This window comes from Rhineura floridana, chromosome 9, assembly GCF_030035675.1.
Source record: "Rhineura floridana isolate rRhiFlo1 chromosome 9, rRhiFlo1.hap2, whole genome shotgun sequence".
NCBI classification, from domain to species: domain Eukaryota; kingdom Metazoa; phylum Chordata; class Lepidosauria; order Squamata; family Rhineuridae; genus Rhineura; species Rhineura floridana.
This window is the reverse complement of record NC_084488.1, coordinates 61505552-61530391: the sequence shown is the minus strand read 5'-3', so window position 1 is coordinate 61530391 and position 24840 is coordinate 61505552. Positions and strand designations below refer to the sequence as shown.

The following is a 24840-nucleotide window of genomic DNA, read 5'->3' as shown; positions in this document are numbered from 1 at the left end:
CAACTTATAAAAAGGTTCTGCCTCCAGCACTGATGCCAGTGGTGGCAACTTCTTTGCAACCTCTCCTTTCACTTTTTTAAAATAAATTGTTTTTGCCGATTATACTGTTTTCAGATGGCAGCAGGAAAAACAGAGCTCCCATTCAGTGGCTTCAAGCCACAGTGTTGGATTTCCTACCATGCCGCAGGTGGAGAAACGAACATGATGGCTGGAAGCCACCAAAACAAGAGTGTTGTTACTGCTGCCACCGGTGGAAACAGTAGTGAAAAGTTTAAAAGTGAGGCACTGGGCAGGTGTCAGCGGTCAGCCAACCTGGGCTGCTGGAGCAACAGCACTTGATGCTGGCATTGGCTTTGACCAATGACTGTTATAAACTGGTTAGTTCCTGGGCAATAGTGAATCCTGGTTAGCATTTGTTGTGGTTAAAGCTGAGGCCAACATATGCTTGAACCATGGTTAAAACAACAGGGGGATTTGCATTGTAGAAGGGAAGAAATGGGAGGGATTCTATTGCTTTAACTGCAGTAAAGAGCAGGGCTGTGGAGTCGGTACGCCAAACCTTCGACTCCGACTCCTCTATTTTTCTACTGTCTGACTCCGACTCCACCCAAAATTGCTTCCAACTCCGACTCCACAGCCCTGGAAAGCACTGTAAATGTCTTTTTAAATTGGAAGCTCTCATAGGAGCATTTTTATTGCTGCCTGAATATGCGCTGATCTTGGCATCAGAGCATTTGTCTTCATCTGGGTCCTGTGTCATACACTGACACACAATATGTTTTCCATCCTGAGTTATGGTGAAATGCTCAAATACAGCTGACTTCATGGGATGCTTCTTTGACATTGTGAATTTATATTTTTTTAAAATTGTCAATCACAATTTATTTTGAAGTCGGAGTTGGTACATTTCTACCGACTCCACGACTCCGACTCCACAGCCCTGGTAAAGAGATCTGAAGCATTAACATTGCATCAGCCGTTGAAACTGTTGAGAATCCACTGCCAATTTTCAGTAATAAACAAGTGGCAGTGAAATATTTAAATGCCTCATTTTATGATGATGATGATGATGTTTGAGTCATCCAATCTCCAGTAGGAGATTTAAAAACATAAGAATGAAATTGAAGATGTTAAAATATTGCAAACAAGAATAGTATATATTTCTAGTGCTTTTAATGATTTTCCCCCAAAAGAGATTATCTGTCAAAACATTACAATATTACAAGCCAAAGATTTCTGTTATAAAATTATTTACATTGTCATTAACAGGAGAAATCTTGGGGAAATTATTCAAGCTTCTCATCAGAAAGATCTTAAAGAGTCATTTGCATTATCTTTACCCCACTTGGTTTCAGAACTTGGTCTTACATTGAACTTCAGCGCAGCTGCACCAATGAATAGCATGGTGAGGCCATTTTTAGATTTATTAAGCTTATTATCAGAATTCCTTGATTGCCTTAGTTTTATTTTTGGTTTTCAAAAAGGAAAAGTGTTAATGTTTATATATGACTTCAATTTAAGTGACTTTGTCACACGATCACATCTGTTAAATGAGAAGCAAGTCGGAAACCAGTAATCACTGGGTTCTTCTAAACTTAATGGGTCTTTTTAAGCCTGATAGCTGTGGATATGTGAAACTTCAAATAGACTGTGTCCAGATATCCTGATGAAACATGATGGTAACAATCATGTGCCAGCGTTATGCTTGCATGCTTTCCTGTCTCTAACATGGCCACAAGGAGGAGCTTCCATTTTTGATTAACTGTAATTTAGTGCTCTATCCAAAATGTAAACTATTTAGTCTTCATCATGGTTTGTTTAAAACAAGCTTGCTTCATAACCCATGGTTTGAAGCCTCTGGTGGCACCATTTGTGGAATCTCCCCTCAGCCCCCAGAAGCATTCTTGGTGCTATCACTTTTATCATTTACAGCACAATGAATAGCCTACTCTGTAGTTTTAACTGCTGTCATTGTTCAAATTGTTTTCACAGTTTTATAGTTTTTATGTGGTTTTATGTCACTTGTATGTTGTATCTTGCCATGGAATCTATTGTGGTGAAGGGTGGGCTGTAAATGTATTTAATAAATAAGTTGGTTTGTTTCAAACAAACCATGGTTAAGACTGACCACAGTTTAGAGTTTGGACAATGCAACAAGCTGTGGCTTATCAAAAGCTGAAGCAATTCATGGCCATGCAAGAGGTGGAAAGGCATGAGTATGCAAGTACAGATTGCATAAGTTTGTTCCCATGGTCCTCTAAGTACGGCCTGTGGAAAGACCCTCCACTGCTCATTTATTTATCCTGGAGGGGTCTCTCACGCATTAGTATTTTCCTTGGCTATGACCTATTATTTTTCCTAACTCTTTATTACCACTGCCACCAGGTATGTCAATACTATCTTATTTTCTACCTCAGTTTACCATCTAGTAGTTACGGATATGTGTTGAGCAGAAATATACAAATGTTAAAGTAAAAACAAAGTAAATTATATTTTATTTAAAATAAGTTATTCGTATAAAAAGGGTGATTGTATGGTTGCTTAATAACTTAGATTTCCTTTTGTTACAATTGCCTTAAGCAAGGTTTACAATATATGGTTGTGGCTATAGCAAATACAGTATAGGAGTTCTGTCATTTTAAAAAGATAGCTGAGTTGAGTTTCAGTTCGTTCCCTATTCAAACCTAAAGCCAATTTCCCCATACCACTCCTCTCCACTAATCAGTCAGGCACAGAGGACTATACTTGCAGACTTCACTCAGGCCCACAACCTCTGAAATGTCTCCTGCTATGATCACCCTGGCCCAGCAGCTGCTGTTATCTCAATGTTTCAGCAAACCCACTGACTCGTGGCTGTAATTACTCTCCTGAAGGCTACCTCTGAAGTTGTACGCTCTTCCCCAGAAACAGTTTCAGCTCTAGTCAGTGACTTCAGCTCTTGGCTTCTTTCAGGTTTCCCAAAACCTACATCCCTCAGTGTCCCAGGGTCTGATACCAACTTCTAGCTGATGAACAGTCTTTCTCAGCAACTCTCCATCTCTGTCCCTCTCCTTGGCCAGAACTCATCCTTTTATTGTTTATAGCAGGGCAATTCAGGTGGAATTCTGACCCTTCTTTGGCCTATAGCCATGATCCAATAGGATGTGGCAGAATATCCACCAACTGACCAATTAGAACTCTCCAGTTTTTGACGCCGTTATGCCTGTATATAAAAAACACAAACCTCACTCATTGTTTGACACATTGTTAACGACAGTTAAAACTCAGGTCCTTTGCTTATACACTATCTCCATAGCTCCCAGCAGAAAGTCATGATAGTTTACAGGCAGTTAACTCTGTATAAATCTGTGTCTAAATCTCATTATGGATTTTTAAAATAAAATCTTGCCTCATAAATAAGATGATTTCTCAACATAGAATTGACCTGGTTCTTAAGTATCAGTAAGCCAAGCTATGGCTTAGCATGAATGAGCAAACATTCCTGGAGAGAAGATTGCTGCTGTGGTTTAAGCATCGTTTGTAGGTTTGTAATTTATCTTGCTTCAAACAAACCATGAACTGTGCCATCAAACAAACCAGGTTTGTTTTATGGCTTACTACTTGTGGTGTGTCTGGGGAAAATAAACCACAAACCGAAGTTCTAATGTAACTCTTAAGCCTAACCATGGTTTAGCTCATAGTGTGGCAGCAGCAGGACCAGAAGAGAAGTGGTTGTGATCTTCTCTCTGGGAACCTGTATGTTTATTTGTTCTTCTTTAGCCGTAAGTGCAAACTGATGAGTGAAATGACAAGTATATTTTCGTGAAGTGTGCTTGTCATTTTTCTCATCATATAATGCATTCAAAAGTTGTTGGGACATTTTCTTTAAAAAAAAACCCCTTAAATCTACTTCGTTCCTTTACAAAATTTCCTCCCATTTTGAACACAAAATAAAAAGACAGACATATTGTTTCTAGGAACATAGGAAGCTGCCTTATACTGAATCAGACCATTGGCCCATCTAGCTCAGTATTGTTTACAGTGGCTCTCCAGGGTTTCCGCCAGGGAGTCTGTCCCAGCCGTACCTGGAGATGTCAGAGATTGAACTTGGGACCTTCTGCAGGCAAAGAGATGCTCTACCACTGAGCATCATACATAAAAGTTGGCAATACATTTGTATATTTGTAAATATCTTGGAAATGATCAAGGTTTTAAGAAATGTTTTGTATCAAAAATAGCAGAACTTGGGAGTGAGGAAGAGGCTTGAATGTTACAACATGAAGTATTGATATATATATATTTGTAACTACCTAGGTAAAATACTTTACGTTAAGAAACCCTTCATCTTTCCCAGTGATGTTGCAACTCCTGCCTCTGTCTTTCTATCCTGATCCTCAAGCTCCACTCAGTCTACTGAGCAAATGGTAATGAATATAACCATTTAAGAATACCACTTTACTTAATCTGCAATTAGTCCCTTTACCTCCACATACGCAGGATAGCTGGGGAGGGAGACTAGTTCTCAACTGTGCATGCAAAGGGTCTTCCATGGTATTAGCTTATGTGGCCATGGCATAGAGTTTCCTATTCCATGGAAGGCCCCTCTTATACATTGACTCCTTTTGCAATACATTCTGCTGAATGTGTGGAGATCAAGGGGTGAAAGAGCCTCAGGATTCATGCGTTCAGTAGACACATTCGGGAAATATTTGAAAAAGGGCTTTCATGGTTGCTTTGCTAATACTTTTAAAGGTACATCCACACTCCATTTTTAATCCAACATAGGACTTCTTAATGAATTACAGGAGTACAACTCTGTTTTCTATATGTGAAATACAGTTTGTTGGAAGTCTATGACACATGCCCCAGCCAGCCTGGCCCATTTGTCAGGGATGAAGGAATTATCTGGAGGGTCGCGTTCCCCATGCCTGCTCTAATGTGTACAATTTTTAAAAAACACTATGAATGTACATGTATATTTTTATCTTGATTTATATAGGTTTGGTGCAAATGTACAGTCCATTAACTTTACAACCACTGAATTCAAATTGACAGAAGAATATGCTCACAGGGTAAGCCATGTCTTCTCTTAGCCTCATGGATGTTTTTTGCTCTCAAAAATGGAGTATATATGCATTAAATTAAAAATTGGGTACTCTTGCAATACATTTTCCCCCCAGAGTTTGTGGCTTGGAAATATGTTTGAGCATGAAAGAAGCTGATGCTGTTGTCATGACATGTAACCTGCTTTTAGCTTTTGAATTGTTTATTAAATGGAAAGCAATTTTGAAACATTTTAAACCTATTTAATTTTTTTTTGCTGAAACAAGTTTTTAAAAAAATCTTCACACACATACAATATTTAAAACTTGTGTTTTGCACTCTTCACTGGAAACAGCAGACAACAAGAGTGCTTGAAATTCCAGTGAAGAATTCAGGAACTCTTTTAAATGAGCCTTTACTATCTCTTTCCTGCCCCCCCCCCACCCGACAGAGCACTGGAAGCCTCAGTAGACACTGGTGGGCTGTACCTCTATTTTCTGTAACACGCACGCACACACACAGTGTGTGTACTGTAAGCAGTGTGGATTAGCTCTCCTTTGGCCCTCCTCTGGTAGCTAAAGCATCTTGGCAGCTTTTCCTTCCCCCAATAGCAGGATGAGATGTGACTGGGCTGATGGGGCAAATAATATGCTGTGTTATCTCATTAGAGAAGTGGGACAGCCATGGCAGGGGGAACGGGTGTAAGGCAAGTGGAACTGCAGTCTCTTCCCCCTCTGGTTCTCACATTCCTGTTTCCCTCAGCAACATCAATATTATAGTAATGGTTTGCTTATGCTGTTTTTCAGGATGAACTACAGGAGGGCCATGATTACATCAGATCTAGTTCGGAGATGCTTTATTTAAAATTGCAACCACTAGAAACTAAGAGAATTGGTGTTGTCTTTACCCCTATTGATTACAAAAGAGTAAACTCCCTTATACTGGTCAGGTAGGTCTATCCTTGAGGTTCTGTGGTGGGATTGAGACATGATTTTGGAAAAGTTTGTTTCACATTTCCGTTCAAATACATTGGGTTCACTTTTAAAACTACCTTCAAAGGCAAACTCTGCCTTGTATTTAAACGAAACATTTTTATAAAAATGTTTTATCATGTGGGTCACTGAGAATAAATAATAGTGATTGGGAAATGTTTTTTTTTTTTTTTTTAAACATAATAAAGTGTAGAAAATGTAGAAGGTAATGAAAACTCTTTCCAAAAATATTAAGAGCAAAAAACATTAAAATGCATATATTGGTTGATTTAGCTCAAAACTCTAGTTGTGAGCTTCTCTGGCCCTGTAAAATTGAGCAGGTTGCAATTCAAATGTCAAAACATTTAGTACATGACCAGCAGGGGGTTCATAGGGTTGCTTAATAGATACAGTCGTCATTACTTACATTGTTTATATGTGGAGGGAAGGGGAATATTTACTTACTCTATAAGAACAGAATGCAAAACAGTCAATTCCAAGGCTAGGAGTCAGGTTATAGCAGTGCAGAGAAGAAGTTTTTCACTCTCTTGTCTCTAGAGCCAATTTGTATAGTGGTTAGAATGACTTGGGAGACCAGGATTCTAATTCCCACACAGCCATGAAGCTCACTAGGTGACCTTGGACCAGTTACAGTGTTTCAGCCTAATCTACCTTGAGCTCCTTGGAGGAAAGGTGGGATATAAATGTAATAAATAAACAGATGCAAATGCCTTGGTCTAGGTATTGGCAACTCAGGCCCCAGGGTTAAATCCAACTTCCTAAATAGCAACAGCTGTGCCCCCTCCTCACCCCATTACTAACCCATATATAAGAGGGCTGTGTAGAAGGAGTGATGGCTTTGACAATAAGATTTGCTGACAGCCAGTCAGTGGGCAAGGGTGAACATGAGCCTCCCCTTTCCATTCCTTCATCAAAATGCCCTCACATAAAACTACTGCCTTAGTTCAGTTTTGGTCTTCTATACTTTCTATAAAGTTTGGATTTGCTATATATATAAATAATAGAAATGCCCTGTATCCACAGGAATTGTATTTATTTTTGGCAATGCATAGTGGTGAACTGTTTTTCCAGAAGATGCCCACATCTCTTGCTGTTGAGTAAGATAGTGAGAAATTGGCCTTCTAAAAAAAATGTGATTTAGTTATAAAGGCCTCCTTGCTTTATTGCAGAAATAATCTGACTGTCCTGGATGTGGTTTATGTCGAAGGCATTGGAGCCAGAGAACTTCTGAAAGTCGGGGGAAGGTTGCCAGGGCCAGGAGGATCCCTTCGATTTAAGGTGCCAGAATCGACCCTTATGGACTGCAGGCGACGTGAGTGACAATCTGTTTGAGAGGAAAGGGCCAAGTGGGATTATAACTACACATAATGTGTATGGCTGGAGGGAAAAGTGTCCACACCTATGGGCACAGCTATGTGTGAAAGTCATAAGAATCCATGTTCACACACATAACCATGATTATTGCTGTGCATACTTGATATACATGTGCAATTTGTACATAGATAGTATATACTAATGCACATACTTTCACTAGATGTGGAAAAGGTTGCATGTGAAATATTACATGTCATCCTGCATTGAGCAGGGGGTTGGACTTGATGGCCTTATAGGCCCCTTCCAAATCTACTATTCTATGATTTTATGATCATTTTACCTCCCTGCTCTTTTTCGTCATATAAATGAAGGCTTGTTTGTACTGTAACACTGTGCCTCAAGAAGGCTTATAATGACTACTGTGAGAATAACTTAATGTCAATTTTGTTTTCTTTAGAACTGAAAGATGGCAAGCAAATTTTATCTATCACAAAGAATTTTAAGGTTGAAAATATTGGTCATCTTCCTATCACTATAACCTCTATGAAGATTAATGGGTACAATTGCCAAGGTTATGGATTTGAAGTACTCAATTGCCAAGATTTTTTTCTGGCACAAAACTCTTCACGGGAAATTAGCATTGTGTAAGCATTTCACACTTTGTATTGAAAAACTGAATTATTTTAGAATTGAGTAAATCTCATTAAGAGGAAGGACACTAAGTTCCCTGAAACATTTAACTGTTTTCATTAAAAATATTATAACTTGCCAATTTTTTCTAGAAGGGATTCTCTTAGTTCATTTCTATGACTGCTTTAAAGTACTCGTTAAAGAATAGTGTTATTCTTTAAAGTATTAACTCTGAAATAAGCCATTAGCAATGTGGTGTTTACCTTGCTGGCTGCAGATCTCACAGTCTATGGTGTGTTTTCCATAGCAACGTGTTTTCCAGTCAGGGGCACACCCTCCAAGGTTGTAACTCAGGAAGAGCAATTGCAGAACTAAAGAAAAAGTAACTTTTCCTATTGTAGGACATGGAACGGGGCAGGGAAGAGTTGCACAACTAAAGGTTGCTAACCCCTGGCTAGAAACAGCAATGGGAACATGTTTCATCAGTAGAAAAAAATTAGCAATATTTTTATTCTATCCATGAGCTCAGTTTGTACCTGCGTTATAGTGAACATTATTCCTACATAAATCAAAATTAATTATTTTTCTCCAAAGAGGAGAAAATCTGTACTTATATTATGTTGGACCCAGAGTTTCTGTGGTTGAAGGTATGCTTATGGGATGATTCTGGTGGTGGTGGTGGTGGTGTGCTTTTACTAATTACTTTCTCCACCTGAGGTCCCCAAAACAGAGAATTGGGGGGACTCTCTGGGACAGCATGAGAAGTGGCCCTTCCTCAAGTAGGGAGCCTCCAATAGATACCTGTCCTGCAAGTGATTGGAAGGAGTCCTTCTGTTAACATAAGGGCGAGTCTGAATTCACCCCACAGTATTTACATAGTTAGAAAAGTTAGGTGACTGACTTGCTTTCGATCAGGTATGTGATTGGGTACCAGGCAGCTGTTGCATCACTTCACTTTTCATCTTATTCAATTAGAATCTATGTACTGGCAATATTCAAGATTTCTATGCTGGCCCCCATGTTGCGCTGTTAAGCTTGTGATTCTAAGTTCTTATAGAAGGTGAAAGTATTTGATTTCATCAAGATTAAATTCTGAGTTGCTTTATGGAACAGGATTTTTCTGTAGGAGAATTACTAGGATATTTTGGATACCAGTCACAGGGTTCCTAGCATAAATAGATAAGTGTAGAAAGAGTCTAGAGCAGGTATGGAGACTCTTTGGCCCTCCAGATGTTGCTGAACTACAACTCTCATCATCCCTTACTATTGGCCATGCTTGCTAGGGCTGATGGGAGTTCTGAACTTCAACTCCCATTTGGAGGGCCAAAGATTGCAGCAGGTGTGGGGAACAAAATTGAATCTACTTATTTTGGGCATAAATATCACTGGGAGGGAGAATAATGATTCAGGTTGGCCAAAGGTATGTAGAAAAAGTAAAATGTAGTAGTTATGTGGCCTGCTGATTCTTTTGCTAAAGAGGTTCCCAAGTTCAGATAATTGGTCAATTACCATGCTTTGTATGGGATCGAACCCCCTCTGAAAGAGCAGGTTTGTAGTCTGGAGTGCTCCTGGATCCATCTTTGTTGCTTGATCTTGATCTTGAAGGGGGAAAAAAAGGACTTCCATGGGACCTGGTTCTCAAAATAGAGGATTTAGCAGAAAGCTAAAGAGCCCATTAAAATGTCATTGACTTCATTCTTTTCTTTTCCTTTTATTTGGTGCAGGTTTACTCCAGATTTTACTTCTTCATGGATTATTCGTGAGCTGACTCTGGTGACTGCTGCTGGTGTTGAGTTCCACTTCACACTCAATGTGACTCTTCCTCATCATCTTTTACCACTTTGTGCAGATGTGGTACCAGGACCCAGCTGGGAAGAGTCCTTCTGGAGACTCACAGTGCTCTTTGTCAGGTATAGCAGTAAATTCTTAAGGCATGTTCAAGTGAACACTAACAAAAATCTTGTCAAATCAAAGAACTTTCTATCCCTGTTTGCATTGGTGTGGTACATGCTGATGATTACAGATAGACAAATTGCATCCATTTACTTTTTGGAGATTGTGGCGAGAAGCTTCACAATTTGCGTATGTATTATATATAAATACCAGACCTCCGCTCCTGAGGACCAAGCTTGTTGATTGCATGTACTGGAGGTTGGGCCCGAAGGGCAGTTTAGGGATCCTGCTTGTGTACCGCCCGCCCCACAACACAGCAGACTCCCTGGCCGAGGTGCTTGAGGTGGTCTCGGATGTGCGAGTGTTGTCCCCAGAGCTGTTAATTCTCGGGGACTTCAACATACATGCTGAGGCCACTCTCACTGGAGCCCCTCGGGATTTCCTGGAAACCATGGCTTCCTGGGAACTGCACCTTAGTAATACTGAGCCCACCCACGTAGCCGGTCATGCTCTCGACCTTGTGTTTGTCCTGAGAGAGGAGGGAAGTGTTCTGAAGTTGGGGGCTATTTCTTCTACCCCTGTGTCATGGTCAGATCACTATCTGGTGAATATAGACTTCTCGATGCCACACGCCCTCCGCAGGGGTAAAGGACCTATTAGAATGGTCCGCCCCAGGCGCTTGATGGATCCAGATGGATTCCTGACTGCGCTTGGGGAATTGAAACCTGCTGAAAGTCGCTCGGTTGAAACCCTGGTGATGGAGTGGAATGAGGGGATCACCAGGGCATTGGACCGGGTTGCCCCGAAACGTCCTCTCCCCCTGAACAGAACTCAGATAGCACCGTGGTATACACCCCGGTTGCGTAATCTGAGGCAGGAGGTGAGACGACTAGAACGCCGGTGGCGGAAATCTCGCTCCAAAGGTGCTCGGACACAGGTCAGAGCAGCAGTAGCTGCCTACCAGGTGGCAGTAAAGGCGACAAAGAAGGATTTCTTTGCTGCCTCTATTGCATCCGCAGAGTGCTGTCCCAGGAGGTTGTTCCAAGTGGTCCGAAGCCTGGTCGGTCCAGTTGCTCAGGAACCCTTGGAGCATTCTAAGACCTCCTGTGACAAATTGGCAAAGCACTTTGCTGATAAAATCGAACACCTAAGGAGCTCGATTCCGTACGCCGTGGATGCAGTGAATGAACCAGAGTTGACCACTTGCAATCCGGTCCAGTGGGATCGGTTTCAGCCTCTCCGTTCTGAGGAAGTGGACAAGGTGCTTTCATCTGTGAAGCCTACCGCTTGTCTGATTGATCCTTGCCCATCATGGCTCCTTGTGAATTGCAAGGAGAAACTGGGCGAAGGGATTAGGGCGGTGGTAAACGCATCCTTAGCGGAGGGTGTAATGCCACTGGCCCTCAAGGAGGCAATTATAAAGCCTATCTTAAAGAAGTCCTCCTTGGATCCCCAAGTTTTGAACAACTTTCGCCCAGTTTCGAATTTGCCATTTTTGGGCAAGATCATTGAGCGAGTGGTGGCTGACCAATTGTCAGCACACTTGGATGAAACGGATTATCTGGATCCATACCAATTGGGTTTCAGGACTGGACATGGAACTGAAACAGCCTTGGTCGCTCTGGTGGATGATATGAGGAGGGCATTAGATAGGGGAGAATTCACCTTTCTTGTCCTCTTGGATCTTTCAGCGGCTTTTGATACCATTGACCACGGTATCCTGTTGGATCGCCTGGAAGGACTGGGAATAGGAGGCACTGTTCTACGGTGGTTCCGTTCCTTTCTCTCTGATAGGCATCAACAGGTAGCATTGGGAGATGAGGTTTCAGACCCTTGGCCTCTCACTTGTGGAGTGCCACAGGGTTCTATCCTCTCTCCCATGCTATTCAACATCTATATGAAGCCGCTGGGATCCATCATCAGGAGATTTGGGCTGCGGTGTCACCAATATGCAGATGACACTCAGCTCTATCTCTCGTTTAAGTCCTCACCAGAGTTGGCTGTGGAGACCATGTCCAAGTGCCTGGAATCCGTGAGTGGATGGATGGGAAGGAACAGGCTGAAGCTAAATCCTGACAAGACCGAGGTGCTGCTTGTGGGTGACAGAGGAAGGTTGGGTCCTGTTGACCTGAGGTTTAATGGGGTACAATTACCCCTGAAGGACCAGGTCCGCAGCCTTGGGGTTGTTCTTGATTCCAGGCTGTCCATGGAGGCTCAGATTTCGGCAGTGAGCCGGGCAGCCTGGTACCAATTACACCTCATACGTAGGCTGCAACCCTACCTCCCTGTTCATCAGCTCCCACTGGTAGTACATGCCCTGGTCACCTCTCGATTAGACTACTGCAATGAGCTCTACGTGGGGTTACCCTTGAAAACGGTCCGGAAACTTCAACTGGTACAGAATGCGGCGGCTCGTTTACTTACAAACAGTCGTCGCCGTGATCATATTACGCCAGTATTATTCAATCTACACTGGCTTCCAGTAGTTTTCCGGGCCCAATTCAAGGTGTTGGTGTTAACCTTTAAATCCCTATACGGTTTCGGCCCAGTTTATCTGAAGGAGCACCTCCAGCATCACCAATTATGCCGCCCGACAAGATCAGCCACGCAGGGCCTTCTCTCAATCCCACCAACAAAAGCAGCTAGATTGGTGGGGACTAGAGAGAGGGCTTTTTCGGTGGCGGCCCCCACTCTCTGGAATTCCCTCCCGTTTGATCTTCGGCATGCCCCTTCCCTGGATACCTTCCGCCGAGCCTTAAAAACGTGGCTGTTTGGACAGGCCTTTGGGACCGCCGGGATGGGCTAATTACATACTGAATGCCCGTTGTTGTGTACAGCATATGTTGTTATTTTTGTTACTGCTGATTATATTGTATTTTATTGTAATTATTGTATTTTATTGTATTTTATTGAAATTTGATATGTACGTCGCCTAGAGTGGCTTCGGCCAGATAGGCGACCTAAAAATTAAATTTACATTTTTACATTTAAATAAGTTGCCCTTAAAGCAGCTGTCAGGGCAAAATGCTCTGAATAACTTGTTAGTAGGAATATAGCCCTGCAATATAGACTTCTTTATTTTCTTACATTTAGATCCCATCTCCTGTCATGGAACTGAAGGTGGTGTACATGCAGTTCTCAAACGTTCTCTCATCCGGGGCACTAACCCAGAACTGCTTAGCTATAGCAAGGTGTTGATGAGGCCTTCAGAGCATACCCTAAACACATAATGTGGTGGACAGGAAATGAGGCCCTGTACAGAACAGCCTGATAAGCAGAAGCTGGGACCAGTAATGCTCCTTGCTAGTTTGAGATTAAGAAGCATACTTGAAGAACAAATGCTCCAGGCTCCAATGCGGTATAAAGGCCACAGTGCTATTGGGAAGCCTTACAGCTGATATACATGCTGTCCTCCCTTCACCTGGATATGCAGGCTCAGTAAACTATCTGAAGTCTATTAGGTTCCACAGAGAGCTCTAAAAGGATATAGTATAGAGCAGGGGTAGGGAACCTCCGGTTTCTGGACCAATCATGCCCCCCGTGACCATTTTTTTCAAACCACACCCACCCACCCATCAGCTGATATGACTAGTGGTATCAGCTGATAGGTGGGAGGACAGGGTTCAATCCTTCATTGGCTGGGAACAGGATTCCAGCAGGGAACAGGATTCCACAGCTAAGGCAGCAGAATTTAATCTCCACATCAGCTAAACAGAGACTAAAGTCCTGTGCAAAAGTACCCTTTGAAGCAGTTTGAATGCGCATGCTACTTCAAAGAGGTTTTTGCAAAGGCTTAAAGACAGCTTCTGTGCTCCAGTTTGCTCAGACAGGAGTGTAGGATTGTCTTAAAGCGTTTTGCAAGTCTTCCTTCCCCACTTCCCCTTGAACTCCTTGTTCTCAGAGACTTAAAAGAGAAACATGGAGAAGGCTTTTGCGAGTCTCTTCCCTTTCCAGATTAAGACAGGTGGGTAACCCCTCCCACAAGTTTTCCATAGGTAGCCTGCCATCAACTTGGGCTTTACTGCCATCTAGTGTCCGAAGGAAAGAATGCACTCGAGTTAAAAGCTGGGCCTCGGGCCCCTCCCACTCCATTCCATTCTTGCCTTTGTCCGAAGAACTTGGATTCCTGACTAGCGTAGCTAAGTTTCTTTTTGTTCTGATTTTTGCTGTTCCCTTTGTATTCCCCCCCTCCCCTTTTTTGGTTAGGAGTGTGTGGGAATTTTGGGTCTGTTTTTTCCCTTTCGGGAGTTTTTCGCTAATTTTTCTTGCTTTTTTCTTTGACCCTTTCAGTTTGTGTTGGCAGCGCGGCTGCTTCCCCTTTTGTTTTTGCCTCTCTTTCGTTTGGGGGTGCGTGGCTGTGGCCTCCTTTAGCAGCAGCGGCTGCTCCCTTCTTGTTTGGGGGATCCACGGCTGCGGTTCCCCCCCCCTTCCCGGGGCCGTTTTCGTTTGAAGTAGGGTAGCTTGCGGCCGCGGCTCCCTCCTTGGCCGTCCTCCCGTGCCGGCTCCTGGGCAACGTTTTTTCACCCTCTTCAAGACTTTGCAGTCCCCTTTTTTCCTTGGCTGGGCTGCTTCTTCTGGCCTCCGTCTTCTGGAAGCAGTGCTTTTTGTTTCTCCACGCCGCCGCGGCTCCTCCGGCGGCTCGTAGCCACGTGTGGGCTTCTTGCTCTGCCCTAGCCAGCAGTGTTTCTTTCTGGTGGCCGTTAACCCTTGCAGGGGCCTTTTTTAGGAGGTCTGGTTTCCAGTACTCCTTTTATTTCTTAGTCTTGTTTTTTGGCTCTTGTTTTCTGGCTTTTGTTTTTTCCTTTTTGTTTTTTATTATCCAGCTATTTTTCAGTGCCTTTTCCAAGGGTTGCAATACCTATCTGCAGCGGAGTGCTGCACATTTTGAGCAAGCTGTGTTTTTTGAGATACCACGCCTTCCCCATTGTGTGTGTGTATCTACTTCTGTGCACTCAATTTTGTTATACGCAATTTTTTCTACAGATAATCTAGTCTCTCTGTGCACATTGGCGGTACCGCACCTTCCCCATTGTGTGCGTATATTTAGCCTTGGGCCACACTGCATTTTTTCAAAAGGCAATTTTTTCCTGGCAGTGTATTGTAGCGGTCTCGCACCTTCCCCATTGTGTGCGTGTACTTAGCCAGTGGCCAATATTGCAGCTTGACTTACTTTCTTGGCTCCCTGACTGATCAGGGCGATATTAGTGCCTCTCTTGTGGTGAGTTCCCACTCCCTCCTTTTTTGCAGTGCCATAGCGAACAAGCCTTTTTTCTCTTGGCACCTTAGTGCACAGCCTACTGCTCATCACCTCTCAGCATACGAGTGTTACCGCACCTTCCCCATTGTGTGCGTGTATCTAGACTCCACCATGGCAGACCAGCAGCCGCAGGAGGCGCATTCCGCAGGGCCAAGCCACCAGCGCATCGCTTTACCTCAGCACAAGCCTTCCAAGCATAAGCACTCTAAGGCCTTGGCCAAGACTAAACATTTATCTCACCATGGCGCTCCTAAGAGGGCCCGTTACGTTTCTGCTCCGTCCTTAGAGAAACCTGCACAAGAAACAATACCCACTCTTCTTCAATCCCCCTCTGGGTCGTCAGAGGACGAATTTGAAGGCTTCCCCAGTCACTCCATGTTCCGATGCCCCTCTGATTCCTCTGACTCCTCCAGTGCAGCCTCTTTTGCCTACACAAGAGCATCCTGTGCCCTCTGCTCCTCCTTCAGGGCTCCAGTTGTCTCCGGAATTCCTTTTACAGCTGCGAGAGGTACTAGGGTGTCTCTCCCAAGCTCAACTTCTGCCCCAAGCACAGCTGTCGCCCCAGCCCGGAGTTTCATGGCAGTCTAGCTCTGTAAGACAACCGGCTTGTTATGAGGATATCCCTCCCTCCTCGCCTAATCCGTTTGATGTTTCTAGAGGCAGACTTGGTGGCGAGCCCTCGGAGATGCAAGATTACTTACCTTTCCTACAGGCTGATCCTGATGAGTGAAGTGGAGAATCCGATCTAGATGAGGACTTCTCCTATCGCCTCTTCGACTCGGCTGATTACCCCCCACTCTCACGCAGGGTAATGGATACCCTGGGCATTCAACCTGCTCAAACACAGCCTACCCCCCCCCAGTCAAGGGCGCTAGAGTTCTAAAGTCTCCCAGATCAACAGATCATTTTATCCCTGTGCCAGATCCCATTAACAAGCTAGCCAGGGAAGAATGGGCCTGCCCCTTGCGCCCACGTCGCTTCTCACCGTTGGCCAACAAACTGTACCCATTGGCCCCGGAATTTATGTCCTTCCTGAACGTCCCTGGGGTGGACCATCCTATCTCTGATCTTGTGTCTCGATCTCTCCTCCCTAAAGAGGGAGAATCTCAGCTTAAAGACCCCTCTTGAGAGGTGGCTTGACTTCATACTACGTAAAAACCACGAGGCATCTGCCCACTCCATCCGGGCCTCCGCCGCCGCCTCCATCTTCTCACGCGCCTCCATGATGTGGCTCGATGACCTGTTGGACGATCCCAATCCTGATCCAGCCAAGTTACGTAAAAGCCTACTCAAATTGCATAAAGCTGCTGCCTTTGTGGCTGATGCCACTTTGGACGCTACCCACCAAGGAGCACGAGCCCTTGCTGCTGAGATAGTTGCTCGACGAACCCTATGGCTCCGACATTGGGATGCCGACACTGCTGCCAGAACTAACCTGTCCATGGCCCCATACTCGGGCTCTGTGCTCTTTGGTGACGATGCTCTTAAAGCGGTCTTGGTTGACCCCAAGGACAATCGTAAACCTACCTTGGCCACAGTCAAAAGGAATGACTGCAGACCCTTTCGGTGATTTACTCTTACCGCTCCTTCCAGCCCTTTCGGGGGGGGGGCGGCCTGGTGGGCGGGGACAAGACGCCAGGTCCACAGACTTTCGCTCCTCCAGGGCACCCTGGCCTAGACAACGCTTCCAGGGCAGACCCCAATATCAAAACAGGCAAGCCTCCTCCTCTTCCTATGGCAGAGGAGCCCGTCAGCGTAGGCAGTTCTGACGCCATCCCCATAGGAGGCAGACTGGCCTCTTACGCAAGCTCCTGGCTCACCCTGACACACATCGCCTGGGTCAGGGCCATCTTCACCCAGGGGTACAACATAGAATTTTGGCGGACCCCCCCCCGGACAGATTTTGCCTCTTCCCCATCTCCAAGTCACGCAGGACGGTTATGCAGGATGCCCTACATCACCTGCTAGACATAGCCGCTATAGAGCCAGTTGCTCCATCTGAAAGGCTGCAAGGCGTCTACTCTGTCCTCTTCGCTGTTCCCAAGCGAGATTCTTCATGGAGGGCAGTCTTAGACCTCAAGTTTGTCAACCGCTTTGTCAAGTACCGCCGCTTCAAGATGGAGTCACTGGCCTCAATTGTGGAAGCTCTGCAACAAGGGGATTTCCTAGCATCCGTCGACTTGAAGGATACCTACTTACACATCCCATTCTGCCCAGCTCACAGACGTTTCCTCAGATTTTCCCTCGGCCAACACCACTTCCAGTACCACGCCATGCCATTCGGACTTACATCGGCTCCTCGAGTCTTTACCAAAGTGATGGCCACCATGGTGGCCTTTCTCCGCCTACAAGGGGTGCATATTTACTCCTACCTGGATGACCTTCTTCTCCGAGCGTGCTCCTGGGACCTAGCTGACAGACAGCTCCAGTTCACTCTAGATGGCCTAACTTCACACGGCTAGCTAGTCAACGTGGAAAAGAGTCATCTTCAGCCAACCCAGCGCCTCCTACACCTGGGAGCTGTACTGGACACGTCCCTAGCCATGATCTTCCTGTCGCCAGACCGTATCGCCTCCCATCACAGCCATGGCAACCTTTCTGACTCATCGTTCAAGGGCAGACATCATGCTTCTGGCCCAGATGCTAGGAATGCTGGTCTCCACCATTCATATTGTCCCGTGGGCTCGACATCACACGAGAACTTTACAATGGGCCCTCCTACCCTTCCAGGGGGACATTGCCAAGTCCAATCACCGCATGATTCCGCTGGCAACCTCTATGAGGGCATCTTTCCGCTCATGAACAGTGACGGCACATCTCAGCAAGGGTACGCCCTTCAGGGAGCCTGTCAGGGTTATCATCACTACAGATGCCAGCCTATCAGGCTGGGGAGCACACTGCAATGCCAGCTTTGTCCAGGGAGTGTGGTCCCCAGCAGACCTAACTCACAACATAAACTGGTTGGAGCTCAGGGCGGTTCATCTTCCCTTTCAACATTTCCAGCCACTGTTCTCCCTGCAGCACGTGCTGATCCAAACGGACAACATTTGCATGAAATCTTATCTCAACAGACGGGGGGTGGCCAGGTCCAGAGCTCTTCATGCAGAGGCGGCCCAAATCTTCGGCTGGGCCGAAAAACACCTACTATCTATACGGGCGGAACACCTCAGCAGGCTGCTGAGCGTCACTGCCGATTGGCTCAGCAGGCAGCATGTACGCCCGGGAGAGTGGAAGCTCCATCCAGCAGTGTTCGACCTGCTCCAACTCAGATTTGGCGCCCTCTTGGTGGACCTCTTCGCCTCGAGCCACAACTGCCAGCTGCCTCGCTTCTTCTCGAGGTACCTGGAGCCAACGGCGGAAGCAGTGGATGCGTTGACGGCACCTTGGCCAGACGGCCTCCTGTACGCCTTCCCTCCGATCTCCTTACTGGGCAAGACACTGATGAAGCTCCGTCACGAGGGGGCTCGGCTTCTCCTGATAGCCCCGTACCGGCCTCGCCGACCTTGGTTCTTGGATCTTCTCTCACTGTCAGTCTCGGATCCCTGGATCCTCCTTGTCAGGCCGGATCTTCTAGTGCAGGGACCAATTTGGCATCCAGATCCGGCCTGGCTGAGTTTGACGGCCGGCTTTTGAACGGCAGCACCTGACCGCCGCGGGACTTTCCCAGGGAGTGGTGGATACTATTCTAGCATCAAGACAACCTTCGACAAATCGCATTTATCGGAGTACGTGGCGCGCATTTTCCAAATGGTGCTCCTCTAAGGGCTTTCCAGCTTCTCAAGCCACTGTTCAGCACATTCTCCAGTTCTTATACAGAGGACTGTCTAAAGGACTGCGGCCGAACACCCTGCGTCGCCATGCTTCCACCATCTCTTCCATACTGTTCGTCTCCTTATCGACCGCCCCTTTGGGCGCTCATCCACTCATCAAACGCTTTTTAAGAGGAGCCGCCCGCCTCTCACCAGCTGTGCGCCACTACTTTCCTTCTTGGAGCCTCTCGAAGGTCCTGCAGGCCCTACAGCGCCCTCCGTTTGAACTGCTTGCCTCAGCGCCGCTCAGACTGTTAACTTTCAAGGTCCTGTTCCTTGTTGCCATTACCTCAGCGAGACGGATCTCAGAACTACACGCCCTGTCCTCGGCCCGTCATCTCTGCATTTTTCATAAAGATTCTGTGGTCTTGCGACCGGATCCATCCTTCTGACCCAAGGTCAATTCTTTATTTCACTGTAGCCAGGACATTGTGCTTCCGTCATTCTGCCCAAAGCCGGTGCATCCCCTGGAAAAGGCCTAGCATTCGCTGGATGTTCGGAGAGCCCTCAAACTGTATCTATCTCGCACCCAAGACATTAGGCAGACAGATTCCTTATTCGTATCTTTTCACCCTAGGACCTTGGGGAAAAAGGTCTCCAAATCCACATTGTCCTGCTGGTTGCGGGCCTGCATTGCCCTGGCTTATCAGTCCCTTAACCTTCCAGTGCCAGCTAACATCACGGCTCACTCCACCAGATCAGCGGCCACTTCGGCTGCGTTTCTAACTAATGCACCCCTTGCAGATATATGTAGGGCTGCTGTTTGGTCTACTCCTAACTCTTTTGTGAAGCATTATAAGATTGACAGATATGCTTCTGCTGACACCTCCTTTGGGAGACGTGTCCTCCAACATGTCCTTTCTGAATAGTAAGCTGTGTGTAGTCCCTCCCGATTAGGGGGCTGCTTTGGTACATCCCAAGTTGATGGCAGGCTACCTGTGGAAAATGGTCCATTGGACTCACCTGAAGGGTGATTTTCACAGGTACGCCTGCCATCACGTCCCTCCCTTGTGGGGGTCTCTGGTTGATTGGTTCCATCTTTATAGTCTATTTGTCGTAAGTTGTTGTGCCTTGCTCTGTTTTCCCTCAGTTAAAACCTCTATGCTTAGGTTGCAAGTTCTGTGTTTTCCATGTTGCCATGCTTTTTCTCCATTTTCCTTGCTGTTTGGGCCTGCGGCCTCTGTTCTTTTCAGATATGCCACTTCGGATTCGTCCCGAATGAAATGGAGTGGGAGGGGCCCGAGGCCCAGCTTTTAACTCAAGTGCATTCTTGCCTTCGGACACTAGATGGCAGTAAAGCCCAAGTTGATGGCAGGCGTACCTGTGAAAATCACCCTTCAGGTGAGTCCAATGGACCAATCTGGCCCATAGAGCCAAAAAGGTTCCCCACCCTGATATAGAGGGAAGACTTTCTAAGCAGTCTGATCGATCCTGAATGCTGGTTGCCACGACTTAATGTCCACAATCAACTCATTCAATTTGATGTTCTTTCTTCCTGCAGTATCCTTGTTGCTTTATTTTTTCCACATTTCAACTTGTCTTTGATGTAAACATTGCTCTTTCTCTGTCTCACGCAGTTTGTCTCTACTGGGTGTGATTCTGATATCTTTCCAACAAGCACAGTACATTCTAATAGAATTCATAAAGACAAGACAAAGGCCGAATCCCAGTTCTTCTCCACTACCAAGCAACAGTTCTGTGGACACCATCAGCTCTGAATCCTACAAGTAATAAATCTAATCTTCCTACAGAAGACTAGAGGAAAAAATATTTTTAAAGTAATGATGACATTGCTGTTTGATTCTGAGAATAGATAGGTTGGAAATTCTAATTTCTTAAGAGGGATGGCTGCTCTGTGTCAACTGATGTTTCCATTCACAAACTGGTAAAAACTGGCTCATTACACATCATGGTGCACATCATGGGGATCAGAAGAAATAGGAAAAATGTGTTTCGCGTATGACAGAGATGTAGGGGGACAGGAACCATGAGTCACTTGTGCTTCTTGTACCTCCTTGATACTAATCTGAAGCTAATTTTAAGTCTATTGGCTAAAGTAAGCACAAGGCTTGTAATAAAATACACTTTTTTTGCAAAACAGGACCAAACAGTTATCAAGATGGTTTCCAGGACAAAATAATGTTCAGTAGTATGACTGTTTTCCAATTTCCATATGTTCACAGTGAAATGATTTATGAGCAATACAATCTTTGTACAATAAATAAATGTAATAACTTTATTTCTGATCTATATTTCTAATCTAGGAGCAGTTGCAAAACCTTTATAGATACTTATGGTTCTTCTGATAAAGGAAAAGGAAAAGGCCCCCTTCCTGTGAGCACGACAACTAGCAGGAGTCAGAACGCTGCCAAGAGGAGTCCAGCAACGTATGGTCATTCTCAGAAAAAGCACAAGTGCTCTGTATACTATGGTAAACAAAAATCAAACACAGCAACTAGCAGCATCATTCTAACAACAGATGACAAACAGAACCAAGTAGTTGAAAATCAAACTTCGGCACCAAAAGAGGACATTTGCACTGCTCGCGAGACCTGGCTGAGCCTGAAATATGCAAATAGCATAAATGTAAACATGCAAAAGAACTTAACACAGCCAGGAAACTTCCTAGATAAAGAAGACAGTGCATTAAAAAATGCAACACCTATAAAAAACACTTCTTCAGAGTGTAATTTGAAGGAGGGCCTTCGAACAAGTATGTTTCCTAAGGAAACGAACCTTAAGACTTCAGACAATGTAGCTGAGCTCAAAGAACCTGAGTTGTGTCCTTTGAAGTCATCAAAGAAGCTGTCTGAAAGTCGCTTCCCAAAACATTCACCTCAGCAGCAACCAGAATTTCAAGACGTTACAAGGAAAAATGGTAACCTTTAAAAAAAAATGTGTATATAAAAAAAAGAGAGAGATCATTTTGTGTAGTCTTAATTGGGAGATTCTGTGCCAGTTCATACAACAGGAATCAGAAGATGAGAGACTGTGTCTACACCTGAAACACTTGCAAGTTTGTAGAATACACCCTAATGCTGGTTTTCTTGCAAAAAACACTGGACTAGATGAACCTTGGTCTGGTCCAGCAAGGTCACTATATAACATTTCTGGAAATTTTGAAGCCAGGAGGGGGACATTTTAAAAAGATTTTTGGAAGGGATAACACATATTTTGGGGAGTATACAATAATTTCTTATCAAACTTACCCATTTCATTGCTTTAAGAAGTGTGTTGTTTGATATATTTATACATTTTTTTAAAGGTTAAATGCTTTCGTTTTATTTAAATACTAATTATGACCCAGTGTTACAGAAGGAACTGCAAAATGCAGTATATCATCATTTTTGCCAGTTGGGAAAATGGGGAAGAAAATAAATAGCCACCAACATTATAGGAAATGAAGATTTTGTTTGAAACAATGGAAATGAAGATTTTGTTTGAAACCTTACCACTACTGTACAAAAACAAACATAAATACTGTACTTTTTGAGCCAATTGGCCACCTATAGCCCTCTTCAGGCACTCTTTTTAGTCACATGGTTGTCATTGTGAGAGAGAGAATGGGCTGTGCTTTGCCAGGCTCCACTGATTCTGACATACTGTCATTAATCAGGGTTTTAAATTGTGCAGGGAATCTTGACAAGTAAAATTGCCCTCCTCCATTCAGATCTTTGCCCTTCCAGCTCACGGAGGGCTGAAATCAAGGAAGGAGTAACACAGTGGAAGGGGTGGTGTTGCCCAGTTGTCATTGAAGGGCAGGATATTGCTGCCCTGGGCTCCTACTGGGAGGAAGGACAAGATATAAATCTAATAAATAAAAAAAAATAAATAAAATTGAGTGAGTAAACAGATGCCTGGAATGGGCTTATTTGAAAGTTTTCTCTGAAATTTACTATGAACTGTGGATCCTACTTTTACAAGATGAGGTAAATATAGGGTCTGTTTTCTTTTTGTTAAAGGGAATAGTCAGCAAGTGCCTCTCAGGAATGAAACAGAAAACTGTGAGTCTTTGAAAAAGCAGGTGAACACAAGGCCTTCAACAGAGAAGATGATAAACAAAGGGGCTAAAGATAAATCACAGTGCTGTGGAAAACGGGAACTTTTTTCTGCTGAGGTCTGAATTACTATATGTAAACAAACTTTATTGCAATCCAAGCCATAAGCCTTATGCAAATACATATACAGATATAAACAATATATTAAGAGTATGTCAGCAATATATTAAAACAGAAAAGGCAGGATACGCCTATAAAACTGTTAACCAAGGATAAAAAGCTCCCTCAGTTTTTTTGCGGCGATCGCAAAATTTGCGACCGCGAGGGAAACTGATGTAGAGTAGTCCAATAGAAGTATAATTACCTTAATCTCATCAGGGTAAGATACTATTGGTTCTAAAAGTGTTTTTAAGAATTTTTTTCTAGGTTGTTCATAGAGAGGACAGTGTAGTAAATAATGATCAATTTCGTCTACAGCAGTACAGCCTATGAACATTGACGTGAAGCCAGAGGGATGCCTTTATACCTGCCATCTAGAAAGGCCGAGGGCATAGCTTGGAATCGGAGAGCTGTAAAAGCTCTTCTGATTTTAACTCTATCCAGAGTATCAAGATAGTTGGACATAAAGTGGTTTAGTTTAAAGCGTGGGTACCAACGAGAGCAGGGGGCTGTCATGATATAAGCTCGATCTTGGCTAGCATCATTCTCAAAAATTAAGTTACGAAGGGCTAATCTGTTTAAATTCAGTACATCAGGCTGGGAGAGATCGTATTTTGCCAGTAACTTTAGATATTCAGAGGCCAAACCCTCGATTTGCATTTGTTCCAACCAGCATTGTTTCACCAGAGCTGAATCCTCCATTTTAAGGATTCTCTGCCAATATCTTAAATTGGCCAGGTCAATACGAGCTGCAATCGATGGTAGTCCCATTTCAGCTCTTAAATGAGCTGCTGGCGTCCCCATTGGTAAACCTAATACTAGTCTCATAAATGCATTTTGAGTTGACTCTAGTTGGCTACTAGCTGAGAGGCCCCACAGTTCTGAACCATACAAGATCTTTGGTATTATTTTAGATTTGAGTATTTTAACCATAGGAAGAACTAATTGGCCTCCCTGCGAAAAATAAAACCTTCTGGTCAGGCCTAGGATTTGAGTTCCGGCAAGTGACATGGCTTTAATTTGCGCTGCCCATGAGAGGTTGTTGGACAGGTGTATTCCAAGATATTTAAATGATGCGACCTGTTCAATTGGGGACCCATTTAATAACCAGATATTCTTAGTTTTAGAGAATTTGCCGCAAACCATAATCTTAGATTTTGTGTGGTTGATCTTTAATTTCTGTACTTGGCTATATTCATCTAATTTATTGAGCATTCGTTTAAGACCGATTCTATTCAAGGAGCACATGGCCACGTCGTCCGCATATAAAAGGATAGGAACCTTTTTATTGCCTACTGAGGGAGGGAATTACTATATGCTACTTGTAATTCATTTGAAATGGAATTTTAAATGTAATTGAAGAAAAACACTTGAAATACTAACTAATTGCTGTGACATAAAATGCCATGGTTTCTTTGACAGTGGTCAAATTTCTATAACTGACAGTGAGAATAAAGAGCCAATTAACCATCCAAAGTGGAAAGGATTATTACCAGGGACTTCCCTGAGGTTATTGGATATACCTAAGCTTCTGTTGCTATGTTACATTTTTTTTGTATTTGTTTTCATATTTAAGATTTTGTTGTACTTAATGGTTTATTTCTGGTCTGTTGACCATAATAAACCAATGATGAAATTGGAATAATTTGATACTGGAGAAGTATAGCCAAATGTTTCAGTATGTGGCAATTTGAGGACGTTTCTATGCAAGGTGATGTAAGCATGCTGACTCTGGTTAACACCATGAGATGAACAAATAGTTGCAA

At 44.2% G+C, this 24840-nt stretch overlaps 1 protein-coding gene across 8 annotated transcripts in view; it reads left to right on the top strand.

The window, feature by feature from the left end:
• TMEM131L (transmembrane 131 like) overlaps positions 1–24840 on the top strand; it is a 111215-nt gene that overhangs the window by 75548 nt on the left and 10827 nt on the right. For 7 of the 8 annotated variants that reach the window (XM_061584560.1, XM_061584563.1, XM_061584565.1 and 4 more), the window contains 10 exons: positions 1270–1405; positions 4294–4403; positions 4979–5051; positions 5829–5971; positions 7184–7326; positions 7786–7972; positions 9683–9868; positions 20495–20644; positions 21182–21795; positions 22880–23034. In XM_061584560.1, the coding sequence (XP_061440544.1) occupies positions 1270–1405; positions 4294–4403; positions 4979–5051; positions 5829–5971; positions 7184–7326; positions 7786–7972; positions 9683–9868; positions 20495–20644; positions 21182–21795; positions 22880–23034 (1897 nt within the window). The remainder of the gene's footprint in view (positions 1–1269; positions 1406–4293; positions 4404–4978; positions 5052–5828; positions 5972–7183; positions 7327–7785; positions 7973–9682; positions 9869–20494; positions 20645–21181; positions 21796–22879; positions 23035–24840) is intronic. The other variant, XM_061584566.1, reaches the window with a different exon arrangement.